The following is a 20,427-nucleotide window of genomic DNA, read 5'->3' on the forward strand; positions in this document are numbered from 1 at the left end:
GGAAGCATTATATGCTTGTTGTAAAAAATTTGGTAGGTTCAGAAGCAAATAAAGAAAAAAAAACACTGAGAAGTCCATAATTCAATCTCCACTATTATTCACAGAGTGATGTATTTCTTTTGCCTTTTTATATTCATTTTTATGTGATATTATAGGATAAATATGTTTGTACATAAGTACCTGTGTGTTGCTTTTCATAGGTGTAATAATTTCCAGAGAAGAATTACAACTTCCTCTCTCTTTCCCTAATACTCTGTTCCCATTATCTGGATCTCAATTAGAGCTCAAGATAAATGTAGGGGCCCTTGTCCCAGATAAATATTGACTTGATCTCTGTTAGCAGCCAAGAATTCCCAAGTTTGATAGATGGATTGGTGTGCTTTTGAGCCTGGTAATGCTGGACAGCCAACTCTTGGAAACACTAAAATGCCTGTTATTTGAGGTGATGCCATAGATAGAGAGCAAAATGCCTTCTTTGGGAAAATTTTTTTCCCTTTTAGTTTACTAAATATAAACTGTTATACATTTTATTTTATTTTTTTATTTTTAAATTTTTGTTGAGGTAGAGTTGATTTATAATGTCATGTTTCAGGTGTGCAGCACAGTGGTTCAGATTACATATATATGCATACACATATATATGTATTCTTTTTCAGATTCTTTTCCCTTATAGGCTATTACAAAATACTGAGTATAGTTCCCTGTTGTACATTTTAAATGTAGGAGTAACTGTTTGTTCTAACCCCTTACTACTCAAAGTGTGATCCATAGACCATCAGCATTGGTGTCACCTTGGAGCTTGTTTGATATGTACAGTTTTTGACCCCACCCCAGACCTACCGAACGAGAATCTACATTTTAATGACTATCTCAGGTGAATTTGGGTGTACATTAAAGTTTGAGCGGCACTGTTTTAATCCTTCCAAAATGTTTAATTCTTTGCTACCTGGTAGTTAGACTGTGGCTTGGATTTGATTTTATTTCATAGAAGTAGAAGGGGACGAGAATATAGTCACTATGTAACCAAGTTGTTTTTTTCAATATGGTGCTGTGTGATAAATATTTACAAAATAGATTAGTTTTTTTTTTTCTTTTCATAGTTAGGGAAACATACATATGCATTTATTTTTTCTTAGTGAAACTTTGAAATATTCTGGCATTTTATTTTTATATAACAGATGAGAAAATTATTTTGTATGAGTGATGACAAAGTGGTTTTTTTAAAAACAACTTTCAAAAACACTGAATGAGTGCTTGTGAAGGGGTTTTCAAAAATATCCCTGTGATGCAGACCTACTAGAGAATGGACTTGAGGATACGGGGAGGGGGAAGGGTAAGCTGTGACAAAGTGAGAGAGTGGCATGGACATATATACACTACCAAACGTAAAATAGCTAGCTAGTGGGAAGCAGCCGCTTAGCACAGGAAGATCAGCTCCGTGGTTTGTGACCACCTAGAGGGGTGGGATAGGGAGGCTGGGAGGGAGGGAGACGCAAGAGGGAAGAGATATGGGAACACATGTATATGTATAACTGATTCACTCTGTTATAAAGCAGAAACTAATACACCATTGTAAAGCAGTTATACTCCAATAAAGATGTTTAAAAAAAATCCCTGTGTATATTTTAATTTTTATCAATGTAATGAAAGTCTTCAAATACATTTCTTCAGTGTGCTAGTCAGATAATACCAAGTTTTTAAGACCTAGAGTTGTTCCACAGTTGCAAATGGCATCTCCTGGTTTCACTCCCTCTATTAAATTTCCCAGTTTTATGTTATCATTCTTCACCCAACCCTAATAATAATACGTCTTACCACTTGCCTAGATTTAACTGTTAAAAACAATTAGTAGAGGTTTTTGTCCTGTTTGAACTCATGGTTCCTGTCACAACCAGGTTGACATCTAGATATGTAGTTCCGAATCTCTTGACAACTGGGATTTTGAAAGTTGGGAATGAATGTAAGAATGGCAGTGATTTCTGTTATTCCACTTTGGCACCAGAATGGGTACTAAAGCAGTCTTAAAAATCTACAGCAGCACTATGCAGTAGACATATATGTGAGCCACATATGTAATTTTAAATTTCTAGTAGCCACACTAAAAAAAGTAAAAGTGAAATTATTTTTAATATATATTTTCTTTAGTCCAGTATATCCACATTATCATTTTACATAATTAGTATAAAATATTAATGAGATATTTAATATTTTTTCATGCTAAATTTTTGAAATCAAGTGTGTATGTTATGCTTATAGCACATCTCAATTCAGGCTAGCCATATTTCCATGCTCACAGCCACCTGTGTGTGGCTAGTAACTACTAACCATAATGGACAGTGTACATACAGAACTTTTTGGAATAGGAGTAGTTTAAACATCTATTTCTAGGAATCTGTTGGACACCTTTCTTTTTCCCTTGTCTATTCTCCATTTATTTCTATCTAGATCCCAGTTTCTCTAGGGTTAAGGTTAGTTGCCCTCTCTCCCTTTTTCCCTCCTCCATTTCTTTGTTTTTTTGAATTTTTCCCATAGTATTTCACTAAGTTGTTCCCTCCACTTGGTCTCCTTGATTTGTGTTCTCCCAGTCTCTTCTCCCATTTCTCCTTTCTTCTACTCTCCTCCTCTCCTTTTACCTCCTTCCCTGCTTCATCTCCTCTTTCTTCACCCTTCCCTATCCGCTTCCCCCATTCCTCCTTCCTTACCTGTTTCTGCTCTCCTTTCCTTCCGCCGTCACACCACTGTAGAGTATAGAATGATGCATCTCTGTAATGAAGGCCCTAGGCTTTTGAGCTTTTCATATTCTTGTTTGTTTTTTGTTTTGCCATATCCTTTGTTTACAGTTTTCATAATTCTCTCTGAAAAGGGCTGTAGTAGCCCTCTTATATGCTGTTTTAAATTATTTATGGATTTAAAAATCAGATAAACATACTTACTGGAATTTTTCTACAATATGAGGGACTAAACCTTGGGTCAGGGTGTGAGGGGCTGTTCAATTAGTAAAATCCATGAACATGAGACTTGATAAAAACTTACTTGGCTGCCTGGTGATACAGTGAGGAAAGCATGAACTTCAGATCAAGTAAATGGGATCTTACAGCCCAGCTCTGACCCTAACAAGGCAGTCTTGGGCAGATTTCTTTACTCAGAGATAATTTTGCTGCAATTAGAAGCAAGGTGTCAGTACAGTGCCTGGTACATAATATATACTCCATAACAGGTAATGCCTTACAACCTAGGGTTTGTTTTTTGTTTTCTTTTGCATTTTTTGCCACTTTTCAGGAATTTTTGTTGACTCTAAAAAGGTGAGTCTGCTTAATAGCTTGAGTTGCAGGTTGGTAAGCTGTTACTGTAACAGGGTTTTTCAACATGAGCAACGTTGACATATTGGGCCAGATAATTACTTGTTTGGGGAAGCTGTCTTGTTCATTGTAGTGTGTTTAGCTGCATCCCTGGCCTCTACCCACTAGATAGCAGTAGCACACCTCCACCAGTTGTCACAAGCAAAAATGTCTCAAAGCATTGCCGAATGTTTCCTAGGGGACAGAGTCATCCCCTAGGTGATTAATAAAGGTCTGTAGGTTTTATTATAAAATTTCTCCAAATACCTAGCACAAAATAAATGCTTATTGAATTTAATCATAATATAATGTGTCTTTGAATTCCATTTTGTTAGCGAGCTACGTTAATATATATTTACAGAGCTGGTATTCTTTTAAAATCTGTAAGTTCATTAACTTACAGAGTAAAATTTGTAAATTCTTAGAAATCTCTAAGAATAGCTTTATAGAATAAGAAAATAAGAAACAGGATTATGATTCCAGGAGACCGTTTAGACAGGAGTTAGTTGGTCACCCTTCACTGTGTTCCTATAATAGGTTATATATGTGTCTACTAAATTTTATCTGCTCTTTTATCATTATTATTTATTGTGTGTGACTATCTTGTTAAACTGAGTTTATTAAATACAAGAAATATGTAGTATTTAATTTTTTACTCTTATATCCCTCTCTTCCCCAAATCCTGGCACATAACAAGTGTTTAATTAAAGGTATTTTATTACATTGGGATGATTTTGCAGTTTAAATAAGAGTTTTTGTTGTACTAGCATTTGTTTTGTTATTAAGTAACAAAACAAACTAGGATTAAGTTAATTTAGTAGATGAATGGGACTAAAATGTTGTAGAGGGTGGCCTTTATCTACAGAATTAAACCTCCTTTTAAGGTATAAAGAGAGGGTGCTAGTGTTGTGATCCTAGAACCATGTGAATGTCACACACCCATGCTTGCCTTCTGACATCATTTCACTAGATAAAGTAATGTGTATAACAGGCTGCTGATGAATATAATCTTAGTATTCTATTTTTAAAACTGACAACATGCTCATAATCTAAAGACCTGTTTTTAAAGATGAAAATATTTTAGCTCTTTTACATTTTAATGTTCTCTTTTCCTATATTTAATCTCATATAGTAAAAGCTCCAGAGGAATCTTTATTTTGTTCTGTTTTTAAAAACTTCAAAATTATATAAGTTAAATATAAAAATTTAAATGGTAATTTAATATGGTAATTTACAATATATGGTAAAAAGTGAAATTCCTCTCTTATATCTCCTTCCCATCTACCTTCTTACCCTGACAAAAATACCGTTCCTCACAGGTAACCACTATGAAGTATTTATTCTTCTTCGGTATAATTATAAATACGTTTGTGTGTGTGTGTGTGTGTGTGTGTGTGTGTGTATTTCAGTGGGTTGTGAGAATTAAATAAGCTAAACAAAACGAAGTGTCTAATATAGTGCTCAGTTTATTTACCATTTATTATATGTATACATAAAGGTTTTTTTCAATGAGATCTTGAGATTTATTGATTTGTAGTTTGTGTTTTTTCCACTTTCCAATATATCATAGAGTCCTTTCCTTTTCTATAAATGTAGATCTACTTTTTAGTAGCTGCATATGTGTGTTGATAGATGTATGTGTGTGTGCATATCCATCCATATGTATGTATATGTATGTGCATCCAAGTATACATACATATGCATAATACATATACCGTAATTTATTTAATCATTCCATCATTAGAAAATAGAAGTTTTTTCCACCTTTTTGCATTTTAAATTAATGTATTAGTAACACTTGTGTAATGTCTTGTGTAGGATAGAATTTTAAAAGTGTAATTATTTAGCCAAGAGCATTTGTACTTTGTATTTTAAAACCTACTTATAATTGCCTTCTGAAAAGACTACGCTGTGGAATTCTAATTTGTGATAAGATTTTTTGAAGTTTGGATTATTCTTTCTGTTGCTTATTGAGGAGAACTCTTTAGTTAACCTTCAGAGACATATAAGTAAAATGGGAATAGCATTTAACTGCCCAGTTTTAACTGATCATTATATATTTTTTAAAGTTAATAATTTTAATAAGCAGCTCAGACATTTTTATTACCTAGAGACGGTTTAGACTTCTATTTTAACTTTGTCAGAATATAATATTGTTGATAGCCCCCTTTGATTATTTTAGTATTTGTAAGAAAGTTCTGTGGATTAATGATAACAAATAGATTGATGTTGCACATGGATTTTAATAGGCAAAATATACCAGTGACATGTTATCAAACCCTTTACCTCATTCATTCATTCATTCATATTATTTTTTGGCCATGCTATGCGGCATGCAGGATCTTAGTTCCCCAACCAGGTGTCGAACCAGTGCTCCCTGCAGTGGAAGCGTGGAGTCTTAACCACTGGACTTGCAGGGAAGCCCCATACCCCATTTAAAAATAAGATATTATGTAACAGTATTTGTTTTGTTTATATTAAAAAAATTAAATTTAATAGTTATGCTCATAAAATAATTGCGGACTTATGATATTGAATGCTTAAGTTGGTTTATAAGTTAACAAATGTAACAAACCTAATTCAACTGAGCTAAAGTATCAATAAAAGGGAGTTATTTACTCTCATGATGTGGAAGACCACATGTCAGGTCTTAATTTCAGGCAGAATGACCTAGAGGTTGAAAAAATGTTAATTGCATTCTGTCTCTCCATTTCTCAGCTCTTTCTTTTAGGTTAGCTTCATTCTCAAACACTTTCCATATGACTAAGATACATCATCTTTATAGCTTTCAGTCATAAAAGGAGAGGGTAGCCCTCTCTTACAACTTCTACATGAATTCTGGTCCTATTTAGTGACATTAAGCTAGGTATTGTGACTGATAGTCATAAAAACACATGGGGTGGGGAGTGACTGAACTCCAGTGAAATATGTGATGTCTAATAATTTAGCATTTTAAGCGACTGTTAGGATGCTAATTCTTACATTTTGAAAGGTCTTTAATGATTTCTAAGCATGAACAGTAATTTATTCTTAATATTAAGAAACCTATGTGGTAGGGCTTCCCTGGTGGTGCAGTTGTAGAGAGTCCGCCTGCCGATGCAGGGGACATGGGTTCGTGCCCTGGTCTGGGAAGATCCCACATGCTGCGGAGCGGCTGGGCCCGTGAGCCATGGCTGCTGAGCCTGCGCGTCTGGAGACTGTGCTCCGCAATGGGAGAGGCCACAACAGTGAGAGGCCCACGTACCGCAAAAAAAAAAAAAAAGAAACCTATGTGGTAGGGCAGGCATTGTTATAAGAGAGAATTGAAGAAATTGCTACCTAATGATTGAAGGTTAATTAGTAATTCAGTCAGTAGTTGAGGCAGGATGAGATTCCCATTGTTTAAATTTACCAGTTCAGCGTTCTTCTTGTTATTTTTGCCTATCTCTTTCCCAGAGTTAAGAGTTAAAGGGTTTCAGCTCAATATCAAAAAAACAAACAACCCAATCCAAAAATGGGCAGAAGACCTAAATAGACATTTCTCCAAAGAAGATACACAGATTGCCAACGAACACATGAAAGGATGCTCAACATCATTAATCATTAGAGAAATGCAAATCAAAACTACAATGAGATATCATCTCACACCGGTCAGAATGGCCATCATCAAAGAATCTACAAACAATAAATGCTGGAGAGGGTGTGGAGAAAAGGGAATCTTCTTGCACTGTTGGTGGGAATGTAAATTGATACAGCCACTATGGAGAATAGTATGGAGGTTCCTTAAAAAACTAAAAATAGAACTACCATACGACCCAGCAATCCCACTACTGGGCATATACCCTGAGAAAACAATAATTCAAAAAGAATCATGTACCACAATGTTCATTGCAGCTCTATTTACAATAACCAGGTTATGGAAGCAAACTAAGTGTCCATCAACAGGTGAATGGATAAAGAAGATGTGGCACATATATACAATGGAATGTTACTCAGCCATAAAAAGAAACAAAATTGAGTTATTTGTAGTGAGGTGGATGGACCTAGAGTCTGTCATAGAGTGAAGTAAGTCCGATAGAGAAAAACAAATACCGTATGTTAACACATACATATGGAATCTAAAAAACAAATGAACAGAAATGGTCATGAAGAACCTAGGGGCAAGACAGGAATAAAGATGGAGACCTACTAGAGAATGGACTTGAGGATACGGGGAGGGGTTAGGGTAAGTTGGAACAAAGTGAGAGAGTGGCGTGGACATATATACACTACCAAATGTAAAATAGATAGCTAGTGGGAAGCAGCCGCATAGCACAGAGAGATCAGCTTGGTGCTGATCCCACCTAGAGGGGTGGGATAGGGTGGGAGGGAGGGAGACGCAAGAGGGAAGAGATATGGGGATATATGTATATGTATAACTGATTCACTCTGTTATAAAGCAGAAACTAACACACCATTGTAAAGCAATTATACTCCAATAAAGATGTTAAAAAAATGTTAAAAAAAAGATTAGAGTACTGTGAACAATTCATTGTATGCCAACAAACTGGATAACCTAGAAGAAATGGATAAATTACTAGAAACATACAACTGACCAAGACTAAGTCATAACATATATATGGAATGTTAAAAAAAAAATGGTTCTGAAGAATCTAGGGACAGGACAGGAATAAAGACCCAGACATAGAGAATGGACTTGAGGACACAGGGAGGGGGAAGGGTAAGCTGAGACGAAGTGAGAGGGTGGCATGGACATATATACACTACCAAATGTAAAATAGATAGCTAGTGGGAAGCAGCCGCATAGCACAGGGAGATCAGCTCAGTGCTCTCTGACCACCTAGAGGGGTGGGAAAGGGAGGGTGGGAGGGAGATGCACGAGGGAGTAGATATGGGGATGTATGTATATGTATAGCTGATTCACTTTGTTATAAAGCAGAAACTAACACACCATTGTAAAGCAATTATACTCTAATAAAGATGTTTAAAAAAAGAGTTAAAGTGTTTGATTTGTAGGGTTTGTTTATTTAAATCAGTAGATGATTAGTAAGGTAGTGAGTCAGTTCACTACAAAATTTTTTTATTAAAATAATTTATTCTTATTCCTAATATTTTGGAACTTAACAGTAGATGAACTCCTGGTGATTAAAAGTGAAAGCGTAATGTGTCTTTGATAATCGAAAATTTAGAATCTTATCAACGTCTTCTCTGATTTTTTAAAATTAAATCTATTTATTTATTTATTTTTGGCTGTGTTGGGTCTTCGTTTCTGTGTGAGGGCTTTCTCTAGTTGCGGCAAAGGGGAGACGGCCACTCTTCATCGCGGTGCGTGGGCCTCTCTTGTTGCGGAGCATAGGCTCCAGACGCGCAGGCTCAGTAGTTGTGGTTCATGGGCCTAGTTGCTCCACGGCATGTGGGATCTTCCCAGACCAGGGCTCGAACCCGTGTCCCCTGCATTGGCAGGCAGATTCTCAACCACTGTGCCACCAGGGAAGCCCTTCTCTGATTTCTTATTCCTGATGTATGTGAATTATTTACATATAGAAAATTTAGTTTCTACTTGGGATAATTCTAATTCAAATGGATATTTTCATTTAAGACTGCTTAATAAGACCCTCTTCTATAATTCTGTAAACAATATGACAGCACAATTTAGGCACCATTGAAAGCATAGCCCTAATATCTCTTACTGTCCCTGGAAAATAGGCAGATGATTCTGACTAATATACTGTGTTTCATTGCAAAGTGTTTTTTAGTTGTTACTGGTGATTTTTCAGTTTCCAACTGAGTGGACATTTTTCTCAGAAACATTTCTTGCAGTTCAAATACATTTATATTAGGTAGCAGAAAATGAAACTCCTTTCTAAATAATTTCCAAATTGTGTGTGCTTTTTGGAAATCATAATAATAACTTTGAAAAAATTTTTACCTTTTCAACAAACCTGCTAATTCTAGCAAATGTTAAATAGTGAACAGTTATACATTTTGTGGTTTGAGAAGGGGAGTAATTTTGAAATTATGTTTCTCTGAATCTATAGTTTTCTGCAAGGATATCTAGTAAGTGTGAAAAAGAAAATGCAGGAAAAGAGAACCAAGTACATACTTAGGGGAGAAACTAACTCTTGACAGGCTAAGATTTTTTATACTTCTACGTTTCAAAGCATTTCATTTTATTAACAAACTGTAGCAGAAGAATGGAAATGCTGCCTTTTTAGAAATGGAGTTGTTTTAAGAAAGCAACATTTCTCCCATTTTAAAAGCACAGTATCTTATATGTTAATAATGTTAATAATAGAAAAATGAAGAAAAATGAAGCTTAGAATTTTTTTTAAGTTTATGAATTAGAATACATCCAAGGTCTAAGTGATAACACCATGTTAAGGAGTCCTTTTATTTTTCTTTTTCATTAATATATGGTACCATATAGTGACAGTGCTAGTAATCTGAAATATCTGGGGAATCTCAAATGAATACTAAATTATTTTTAGTAGTGTAGTGATAAGGTTCTTTTTGTATGTGTTTTAATCCTTTGAAATGGGCAATATTTGTATGTGTGTTTTTAGTTAGCTGTTCTGGGAAAAAAATAATAAATTCACTTAACTCATTTTATGTGTTTATAGCCAGAGTATGGTTCTCCAGACTCTTGCTTCATACCATTTTTGAGGCTGGAGAAATGAAATAAGATGGTAATGTTCAGTTATTCTATTTTTAAATCCACCCCCTTCCCCCATGTACATTTTTTGTTTTTGTTTTTGTTTTTTCTTTTCCCATGTAGATAATTTTAATACTAAAGTACAGTCACATTTCACTGGGTTCTGGACTTAGACTGGTTTGGTTTGATTTCTGGCTTTACCACTTAATAGCTTTGTGGTGTTTGGAAGTCATATTAGCATCCCTAGCCTCAGTAGTCTTTATTTACCAAAATATTACTTACTTTCTAGGGTTGACAAGATTAATAGTCAATAAATGCTATTTCTGTTACTATTTATGAATACTGTACTGTATGTATAACCCTTCCCAGATTAGGTAAGTAATAGATATTCATTGTAAACATTTATAAAATACAGAAAAGCACAAAAAGGAAAATAAATCACCTATGATACTTCAATTTTTTCCATTATTTATTTATTTATTTATTTTGAATTTTATTTATTTTTTTTATGCAGCAGATCCTTAGTGTACTTTCATTTTTTGATGATAAAATGTTGATGTACAGACTTCTTTAAAAATGTACTTTAAAAATGTGTATATTTTTAAAAAATATATATCTTTTAGAATATTTTCCCTAACTCACCAATACATTATGCAGGTTATTCCTTGTGTTTCAGTATTATGTAATATTAACATCTGCATAAGGTTCCTCCTTTATGAACATTTTGTTTCTGGTTCCTTATTATTGTAAATTATGTCATAAGGATCTTGCACTTGAACCTACTTTATATTTTAAATTATTAATATAAATCACCAAAAGCAGGTCCTGATTTTGGTGCATTTTTCCAATTTATTTTACAATATGTGTTTAGTTTATAATTCCATCAACAGTGTATTTTCTTATCTGGTTTAATCATGTTAAAAAACAGTTTCTTGCCAGTTTGGTAAGCTTTATTTAAATGGCATTTTCCAATGTATTTGATTCAGATTTTAGGAAATAGGAAATATGTCATGTTTATTTATCAGTTTTATTTCTTCAGTAAATTCTTTGTGCATTTTATTTGCCTCTTCTGATAATTCTTTCTGCAGTTTGTTTAGACCTTCACATTATAAGGTCCTGCCCATATTACTTTGCTGTGAGGGTGGAGTGTTATGAGCTGAGTTGTTCTCCATCCTCCGCCCACTCCCCGCAAGTTTGTTTGTTGAAGCTCTATCCCAGTACCTCAGAATGTGTCTCTATTTGGAGATAATTCCATTAAAAAGGTTATTAAGGTAAAATGGAATTATATGGGTGGTCCCTAATCCAATATGACTGATGTACTGATAAGAAAAGATAAAGACACAGACACACATAGAGGAAAGATCATGTGAAGACACAGAGAGATGATAGCCATCTACAGGCTAAGGAGCGAGGCCCTCAGAATAAAGAAACTGTCAAGACACTTTGATATTGGACTTCTAGCATCCAGAATCATGAGAAAATAAATTTTTGTGTTACAAGCCACCAGATTTGCTGTTATTTGTCACAGTAACCCTAGCAAACTAATATAGGGCCTAAACCTTTTGCCTATTATGTTTTTCCAAATATATATATATATATATTTTTTTTTTTTTTTTTTTTTTTTTTGCGGTATGCCGGCCTCTCACTGTTGTGGCCTCTCCCGTTGTGGAGCACAGGCTCCGGATGCGCAGGCTCAGCGGCCATGGCTCACGGGCCTAGCCGCTCCACGGCATGTGGGATCTTCCTGGACCGGGGCACAAACCCATGTCCCCTGCATCAGCAGGCGGACTCTCAACCACTGCGCCACCAGGGAAGCCCTCCAACTATTTTTGACTAATATGTTATTTAACTTTTAATTTTAGGTATGCCATTGGTTTTCTAGAGGTATAGAAATTTTCCTGTCTTGTCCCAAAGCTTAGGAAATCTTACATTATTATTATTATTTTTTTAAACATCTTTACTGGAGTATAATTGCTTACAGTGGTGTGTTAGTTCTATTGATATACGTATGTATAAAAAGTCTCATCCTTCTCAGTATTTAAGTACTTACAACATTGTATGACAAAACACAATAAAAACAATAAATAAAACATTTTTCATACTCTTTGACACTCTAAACCTTCTTTGTTTATCATATTTCAGAATTTTAAGGAATTTATAGGGATACCAGTATAATCATTTTGGATAAAGGCCTGTGAAGGAAAGCTTTTTAGCTTGTTTTGCTTATTTACCTATTTACACAGCAGTTTCCTGCCACATAAAGTGATCATTTTTATAGTCTTTTCCCCTGCTTTGAAAATGTTACAGTATCTGAGGGTTCCTGTATTCCTATCCCCTACCCTGTTCTATTTGCAAGATCTTTCGTTTTTTTTTTTTTTGCCTCTGAAGAAGAAATTGGACAAGAAGTTTTACAAGGATCCTACCAATAGAACAGTGAGTTTATATCATTAGTTTTTTTGCTACAATATTGTGCTTTTCACAGAGGCAGATGTGCTGGTCACTTTGGTTGGTTTTTAACTTCATAACTTCATACTGAGGAAGAGTATTAATAGCACTTGAAGACCCTTCTGATCCTTCATGTTAATGAAATGATCAACTTTCTCTTTAATCCTTTTCAGTTAGGCCCAATAAATAACTTGCGAAGCTTTATGTAACTTGTAGATAAAAGTCAGTTTTCAAAACAGACTAGATCACCATGATATCTTGTCATCCAGGTGGGGTGCAAATAGCTAGTATTAGATCAGTATTCTTAATAAAAAAAAAAAAAAAAAAAGGAAAGCCTGTTTGAAGGCATCAGGCAACTACTCTGGCTGTAAGTGGGGTAGGAACCAAGACTTATGATCTAACTTCTCCAGGAACATTTACCTGGGGGATACTGGCTAATGTGGAATGTAGACAGGAAGCTAAAAATTTAGACTGTAGTCCCAGGAGTACTACTGCTGAAACATGGGAAAAACAGCACAGAGCTTTTGATGGAGACCATCAAATGGGAGAAATCAAGTAAAAGGAGATTCTCCCCTCAGTACATTTATTTGTTGAATCCTGGGATGGGAAATATAAAATCCTAAGCAGAAAATCTTTGAAAATCAAGGTGGACTTTGTAGTGTTTTTATAAAACAGAAATGAGACATGTCATCCTCTTGAGATTGGTCCCCTGAACAACAAGCTTTCAGTTGAAACCTGGGGGAAAAACCAGGAGTAGACTGAGTATTACCAGGGCAGCAGCCTAATGTGGACTCACCATTGTCTATTGGCCTGACAAAGAGAAGGATGAACCCTTTGTGGAGAAAGATGACACAGTCAGGAATCTCTGCAAGTTTTTATGTACGAAGATTATAGGATCCACCAAAAGGACTACATGACCAGAGCAAAAGGAAAAACAGGTAATAAAAGCAGACTCAGAGATTATCTACATCATTCATATCCATTTAGATGATAAGCACTTTAAATATTTAAAATGTAGTTAATATATCAAGAAAATAGAGGAAACTATGGAGAAAATAGGTGAAAAATTAAGATTTTTCATTATGATGTTGGATGTGTACAAAGTTAAATGGAAACATGGTATGTAAAATTAAAAATTCACTAGATAGGTATAATAGAAGATTAGACTTATCAGAAGATAAATAAATAGGAAACACCCAGCTGAAGGACAGAAAAAAAAGGAGAAGACAGAAAAGAGGACTTAGAGATTTGTGGTATACACAAAAAGATTGAACATTTGAATTACCAGAAAAAGAGGAGAGAGAATTGGGCAAAACTACTTTTGAAGAGATACAGAATTTTCTAAAACTGATAAAATATATCAACCTAGAGATTTGGAAATTTCTGTTTTCCCTAAGCAGGGATGCAAATAAAACCACCCTTGAATAGCAAGAGTGCTGAAATAAAAGATAAAAAAATCTTGAAAGGAATCTGAAAAAAAGGATAAGACCTTCAAAGGAGCAACAGTAAGACTCACATCAGACTTCTCAACAAACAATGGGAGCCATCTTGAAATTGTTTTAAGAAAAGAGCAAACCTAACAATTTACATAAATCCAGCAAAATGTCCTCCAAAAACATAAGTGGAAAAAAATCATTTCTGGACAGACAAAAACCAAAAAAATCCATTGCCAGCAACCTTGGCTATAAAACAAATGAAGATACCAATAAAACAGGTCAACAACAATGAACTGAGGATTCTTTAGGCAGAAGAGAGAACATCCCATAAAGGTACCACTGGAGTGAAGAATAATGGAAGTGGTGAATTTGAGAGTAAATATAAATTTATATTGACTAAATATTAACTAAAAACAAAAATAATGTCTTATGGGGCTTAAAAGATAGAAAAAACAAAAAGTGAAAGGTGAGAGGAGTAAATGGAGTTGAAGTATTGGAGTCTCATATTATTGAGAACATGGTAAAGTAGTAATTTCTGTTAGACTGTAATAAGTCAAAAATGCGTGTTATAATCTCTATGGTAACCACTAAAAGAATAGTTGTTTTTTTTTTTTTTTTTTTTTTTTTCTTTTTGCGGTATGCGGGCCTCTCACTGCTGTGGCCTCTCCCGTTGCGGAGCACAGGCTCCGGACGCGCAGGCCCAGCGGCCATGGCTCACGGGCCCAGCCGCTCCGCGGCATATGGGATCCTCCCAGACCGGGGCACGAACCCGTATCCCCTGCATCGGCAGGCGGACTCTCAACCACTGCGCCACCAGGGAGGCCCAGAATAGTTGTTTTTTAAAGATTAATTTATAATTTATTTATTTGATTTATTTTTGGCTGCGTCGGGTCTTAGTTGCAGCATGTGGGATCTTCATTGAGGCCTGCGGGATCTTTTGTTGCAGCACGCAGGCTTCTCTCTAGCTGTGGCGTGTGGGTTTTCTCTTCTGTGGTTGTGGCACATGGGCTCTGTAGTTTGCAGCATGCGGGCTCTAGTTGAGGTGCGTGAGCTCAGTAGTTGTGGCACGCAGGGTTGGTCGCCCCGTGGCATGTGGGATCTTAGTCCCCTGACCAGGGATCGAACCCATGTCCCCTGCATTGCAAGGCGGATTCTTTACCACTGGACCACCAGGGAAGTCCCAGGAATAGTTTTTAAAACAGTAAGGGTATGGAGGGGAAAAAAAGAATAATAAAAAACAGCTGGTTAGTTCAGACAAAGGCAAGAAACCTAGAACTGTCAGGTCAAATAAACAATAAGATGATAGAAATAAGTCATATTTAGACAGTAGAATCATATATTTTTCAAAATTTTATTAGAGAAAAATACCTTTTTTTTCCAGTCTAAAAAGGTAATGTATTAAATAAGCAAAAATACATGCTTATGTTTATGCATACTTGTTTTGTTTTTCTGACAGCTGCTTTGTGATATTGGCCACAATGAAGAAAAACTGGGTTTTAACTATGAGGATATCATAATTTGGTAAGTATAGTTCAGTTGCCTTCCTCATCCCTTCTGGATTTTAGTAATTTCAGTTTTAGTAATTTTAAACTAAAAATAGAGTATAACACCTTGTTTTGATTTTATAGAAACAGTTGTGTGAATGTTAGAAAAATTCCAACATTTTAAACTGTTATCCTGTTGTTCTTACTGATATTTTGTAATTATCAAATACAAAGAACCAAAGCTAATGTTGAAAAGTACCTGGACTTCTACAGTCTAAACTTCTAAGTTAAATCGCAGAATAAAAGTTCTCATATTATTCCCAAGAGCAAGAAGAACCTGTACAGTTATCTCTCGATCTCACCTAAGACACAGTGTGCTTATGGCAAACTTGATTTGCTCAAGCCCACGAGAGGCGTAATGTTACAGTTCCATAGTCATCGTTTTGGCATTGTTTAAAATTGGTATAAGTAGTTTCTTCCTACTGTCATTATAAAGTATTTTTATTTATTGGTTTAAACCAATGATTCTTTGGGAGAAGTGAAACAAGTAGGTAGATAGAGAGGGATAGACTGTAGAGGCATATGTGATACAGATTGAAAAAGGCATATTTAATTTCCCACTGTTTATATAAAATAAACTACAGAAGGTAGAACAAAACTCTTAACATTTTCTTGATTGGTAGGAATATACCAAGGAGGCAAAAATTAAAAAATAACATTAGTGAAGTTCCATGGCTTACAGTGAATGATTTTTATATATGTAAAATGACAAGTATCTTTGCTTATTTCAACTGAAGAAGGATTTGGTACCATAATTTTATGTGTATTTGAAACTCATGCAGCAAGATTTTTTGTTTGTTTGTTCTCATATAGCTTGCGGTTAGCTTTATTGAATGAAGCAAAAGAAGTGCGGGCAGCAGGGCTACGAGCTCTTCGGTATCTCATCCAAGACTCCAGTATTCTGCAGAAGGTGCTAAAATTGAAAGTGGACTATTTAATAGCTAGGTAATTTTCTTAGAGCTCCCTATGTTTTTATATGTTTTTTAAAATTGTGTATTAAGTTTTAGCATACCTACCATAAAGTATACAGATATTTAGTGTAAAGCCTGATAATTTTTACAGGTAGATACAACCAAGTACCGTATTATCCTGAATAAGATATGGAACATTTTCAGCATCCCAATCAAGTTCCCTTGCATCCCCAGTCAGTAGTAAACATTACTCTGACTTTTTTCATCCTAGACTAGTTTTTCCTATTTTTGAGTATCATATATTGGAAGTATGCATTACTCTTTTCTTTCCTCAGTGTTATCTGTGAGATTTATCCATGTTGATTTAAAAAAAATTTCTGTGTAGTATTTTATGTTGTGAATAAAGCACAATTTATTTAATCCATTCTGTTGGTTTTTTTCTTGGTTGTTTTCAGTGTTTGGCTATTTTGAATAAAGCTGCCCTGAACATTCTTGCACAAGTCTGTTGGTGGACGTGTGCACTCATTTCTCTTAGGTATATATGTAGGAGTGGAATTGCTGGGTGATAAGTTTTATGTATATTTAACTTTAGTAGTTACTGCCTAACAGTTTTCCAAAGTGATTGTACTGATTTCACTCCTACCAGAAGTGTTTGAGAGTTCCAATCCCTCCACATCCTCATCAACATTTGCTCTTTTCAGTTTTTAATTATACCCTTTTCTGCTGTGGTTTTCATTGTGAGTTTCATTGTGGTTTTAATTTCTGTTTCCCTTTCATTTGCTTGCTGACTATTTGGATATCCTCTTTGTCTTTTGCTCATTTATAAATTGGATTGTCTATCTTTTTGCATAGGAGTTCTTGATGTCTTCTGGATATGATTCCTTTCGAGTATACGTATTGAGAATATCTTCCCAAAGTCAGTCTACCTTGTCTTCTTACTCTTCTTAATTAATAAAATCCAATATAGCAGTCTTTTATTTTATAGTTAATGTTTTTGGTCTCTTTGGACGATAATATCCTATTTTTTCTTCTAAGGTTTTATTCCGTATATGTTGAAATAGGTGTCAGGTCACAATTCATTTTTATCAATATCCAATAAATATTAGAGGCATTTAGTGAAAAGATTCTCCTTTCATGTCTAAATTAGTTTCATTTTTGTTGTAAGTCAGGTAACTGATAAGTATGGATCTGTTTTTGCTTTCCCTATTCTCTTTGTTTGGTCTATTTGTCTATTCTTGCTCCATTTTCTCCCTGTTTTAAATGACTGCAGCTTGACAGTAAGTGTTGATATGTATTAGTATAAGTCCTCCAGCTTTTCTTCTATTTTGGGTTCTGTATTTCCATGTGAATTTTAGAAAATCAACTTGTTCATTTCCATAAAACTTTCTGGGATATCAATAGTAATTGCATTGAAGCTCTGTGTTAATTTGGGGTGAATTGATATCGTAATAATATCGAATCTTCCAAACCTTTATTTATTTGGAACTTTAATTTCTCTCAACATTTTGTAGTTTTCTATGCAGAGAGGTCTTGCACATATTTGTTAGGTTTATCCTAAGGCATTTATTAGATGATATAGTATTAATGTAATTAAAATTTTTCTTTTTCATAGTTTTTGCTGCTAATATATAGAAAAATAATTGTAGGATTTTATGTTTTGTTTTTGTATATTCTTATCTCGGTGATCTGACTAAATTCACTTTTTAATTCTAATTGTTTTTAAGGTTATTTTAGAGTTTCTGTGTACATTAGCATTAATTGCAAATGATGACCCTTTTGTTTCTTCCTTCCCAATCCTTATATTTTCCTTTTCCTCACCATATCGCACTGGTTAGGATATTGCACTGACTAGAAATGGTAATTGGATAACTATGTTTTGCTCCTGAACTCAAGTTGAAAGTGTTCAGTATTTTGCCATTATTTATGATACTTGCTGTAGACTCTTAGTGGATTTCTTTATATTCCTTGTTTGCGTTCCTGAAGTAAACACCACCACTTTTTAATGATGTCTTTTTATTTTACATATAACTGTATTGGGTTTGCTAATATTCTGTGGAAAAATTTTTGCAGTTATGTTTATGAGAGGTATTGGCCTATATTTTTCCATTGTTCTAATATTCTTTTTGGTTTTGGTATCAAGAGTATGTTTATAAAACAACTAAGGAAATGTTGCCCCCTTTTTATATTCTCTGGAAGAATTTATGTAAGAACTTATGTAAGATATTGCTTTTTACCTTTCATGATTAGTAGAGTTCACAGGCAAATCTGTCTGGCCCTGGGGTTTTCTTTTTTAGGAAGTTTTAATATTATGGACTCAATTTTTTTTTATTTTGGCTGCGTTGGGTCTTTGTTGCTCCGTGTGGGCTTTCTCTAGTTGCGGCAAGTGGGGGCTACTCTTCATTGCGGTGCGTGAGCTTCTCATTGCGGTAGCTTCTCTTGTTGCGGAGCATGGGCTCTAGGCATGTGGGCTTCAGTAATTGCAGCATGTAGGCTAAGTAGTTGCAGTGCACGGGCTCTAGGGCACGAGGGCTTCAGTAGTTGTGGCACATGGGTTTAGTTGCTCTGCGGCATGTGGGATCTTCCCAGACTAGAGCTCGAACCCATGTCCCCTGCATTGGCAGGCAGATTCTTAACTACTGCGCCACCAGGGAAGTCCCCCGTCAGTTCTTGCTTTATATATTTTGAAGCTTTGTTATTGCATTCATATTTAGAATTGTTAAACCTTCTCATTGGGCTAATCCTTTCATAGTTATGAAAGGTCTCTCTTTATTCCTAGTAATACTTCTTTTATGAGTGTTCATGTTATCTAATGTTAATATAGCTATACCAACTTTCTTTTACTTAGGGTTTGCAGTATATCCTCTTCTGTCCTTTCACTTTCTTTTTTTTGTTGTTCTTACATTTAAGTTTCTCTCCCGTTAACATCATATAGATTTTTTTTAATCTAGTTTGACCATCTTTGTCTTCTAATTGGATTAGACTGTCTAGTGGTTTTTTATATGCAGGGTCTATGTGCTTTATCTAATGTAATTATATTTATGAGTTTGTCATCTTGCCATTTGTTTTCTCATATATTTGTCTTGCTGTTTGTATTCTATTTGTCACGTCTATTCTTTGCTCTTGCATTGCTCCTTTTTTGTTTCTTTGGGAATAATCAAGAATTTTTTTCCTCTTCTATTAATGTCTTGGTTTTAAAGCCTTTTCTTCTATTAGCAGTTGCCCTAGAGATTACATTTATCCTCGATATGTTAAGGTTTACCATTTTTATTACAAGCAGAACAATGCAGGAAACCTCTTCCAGCTTGACCATCAGCTCCCCTCTGCCTTATTTCTACATATATTTGTAACCCCACAGGATAGTCCTGTTATTGTATTAAATTGGAACTAGTGATATTTATCTATGTTATTTACCCATTCCAATATTCTTCCTTCTTGCATTTCCACCCTTTTATCTTGTGTCACTTTCTTGAATTTCCTTTACTATTTTCTCATAGTGTAGGTATACTGGAGTTGAATTCTCTCATATTTTATTTGTCTATAAATCCTCTATTTCCCTTCCCATTTGAAGGCTATTTTTTGACCAGTTACTATTTTTCAATGCTTTCAATAAGTTATTGTCTTCTGGATTTTGGGTTTTTTTGTTGTTGAACAGTAAGTTGTCTCTTCTTGTTGCTTCTTTTTCTCATTTGGCTACTTTAAAGGTTTTTTTTCCTGTTACTTTCTCTCCTATCCCCTGGTACTCCAGCTATAGAGTGTTGAATCTGTTCACTGTGCCACATGTCTCTAATGCCCTTACTGTATTTTCAGTCCTTGTTGTTGTTAATCTTTGTGCTTCAATGTTGTGACTTTCTACTTACCTGTTTTGTTTTTTTGTTTTTTTTTTTTGCGGTACGAGGGCCTCTCACTGTTGTGGCCTCTCCCATTGCGGAGCACAGGCTCCGGACACACAGGCTCAGCAGCCATGGCTCACGGGCCTAGCTGCTCTGCGGCATGTGGGATCTTCCCGGACCGGGGCACGAACCCGTGTTTTCTGCATCGGCAGGCGGACTCTCAACCACTGTGCTACCAGGGAAGCCCTACTTGTTTTTTTAAATAGTCCTCCATCCTGCTAGTAAATCAGTC

General features: G+C 35.1%; 1 protein-coding gene across 5 annotated transcripts in view; it reads left to right on the plus strand.

The window, feature by feature from the left end:
• The window catches only part of RICTOR (RPTOR independent companion of MTOR complex 2), a 120,510-nt gene that overhangs the window by 33,070 nt on the left and 67,013 nt on the right, over window positions 1-20,427 (plus strand). For all 5 annotated transcript variants that reach the window (XM_082622822.1, XM_082622824.1, XM_082622823.1 and 2 more), the window contains exons 4-5: window positions 15,307-15,371; window positions 16,208-16,339. In XM_082622822.1, the coding sequence (XP_082478948.1) occupies window positions 15,307-15,371; window positions 16,208-16,339 (197 nt within the window). The remainder of the gene's footprint in view (window positions 1-15,306; window positions 15,372-16,207; window positions 16,340-20,427) is intronic.

The sequence above is a fragment of the Mesoplodon mirus genome (genome assembly GCF_964341445.2).
Source record: "Mesoplodon mirus genome assembly, chromosome: 5".
Taxonomy (NCBI): domain Eukaryota; kingdom Metazoa; phylum Chordata; class Mammalia; order Artiodactyla; family Ziphiidae; genus Mesoplodon; species Mesoplodon mirus.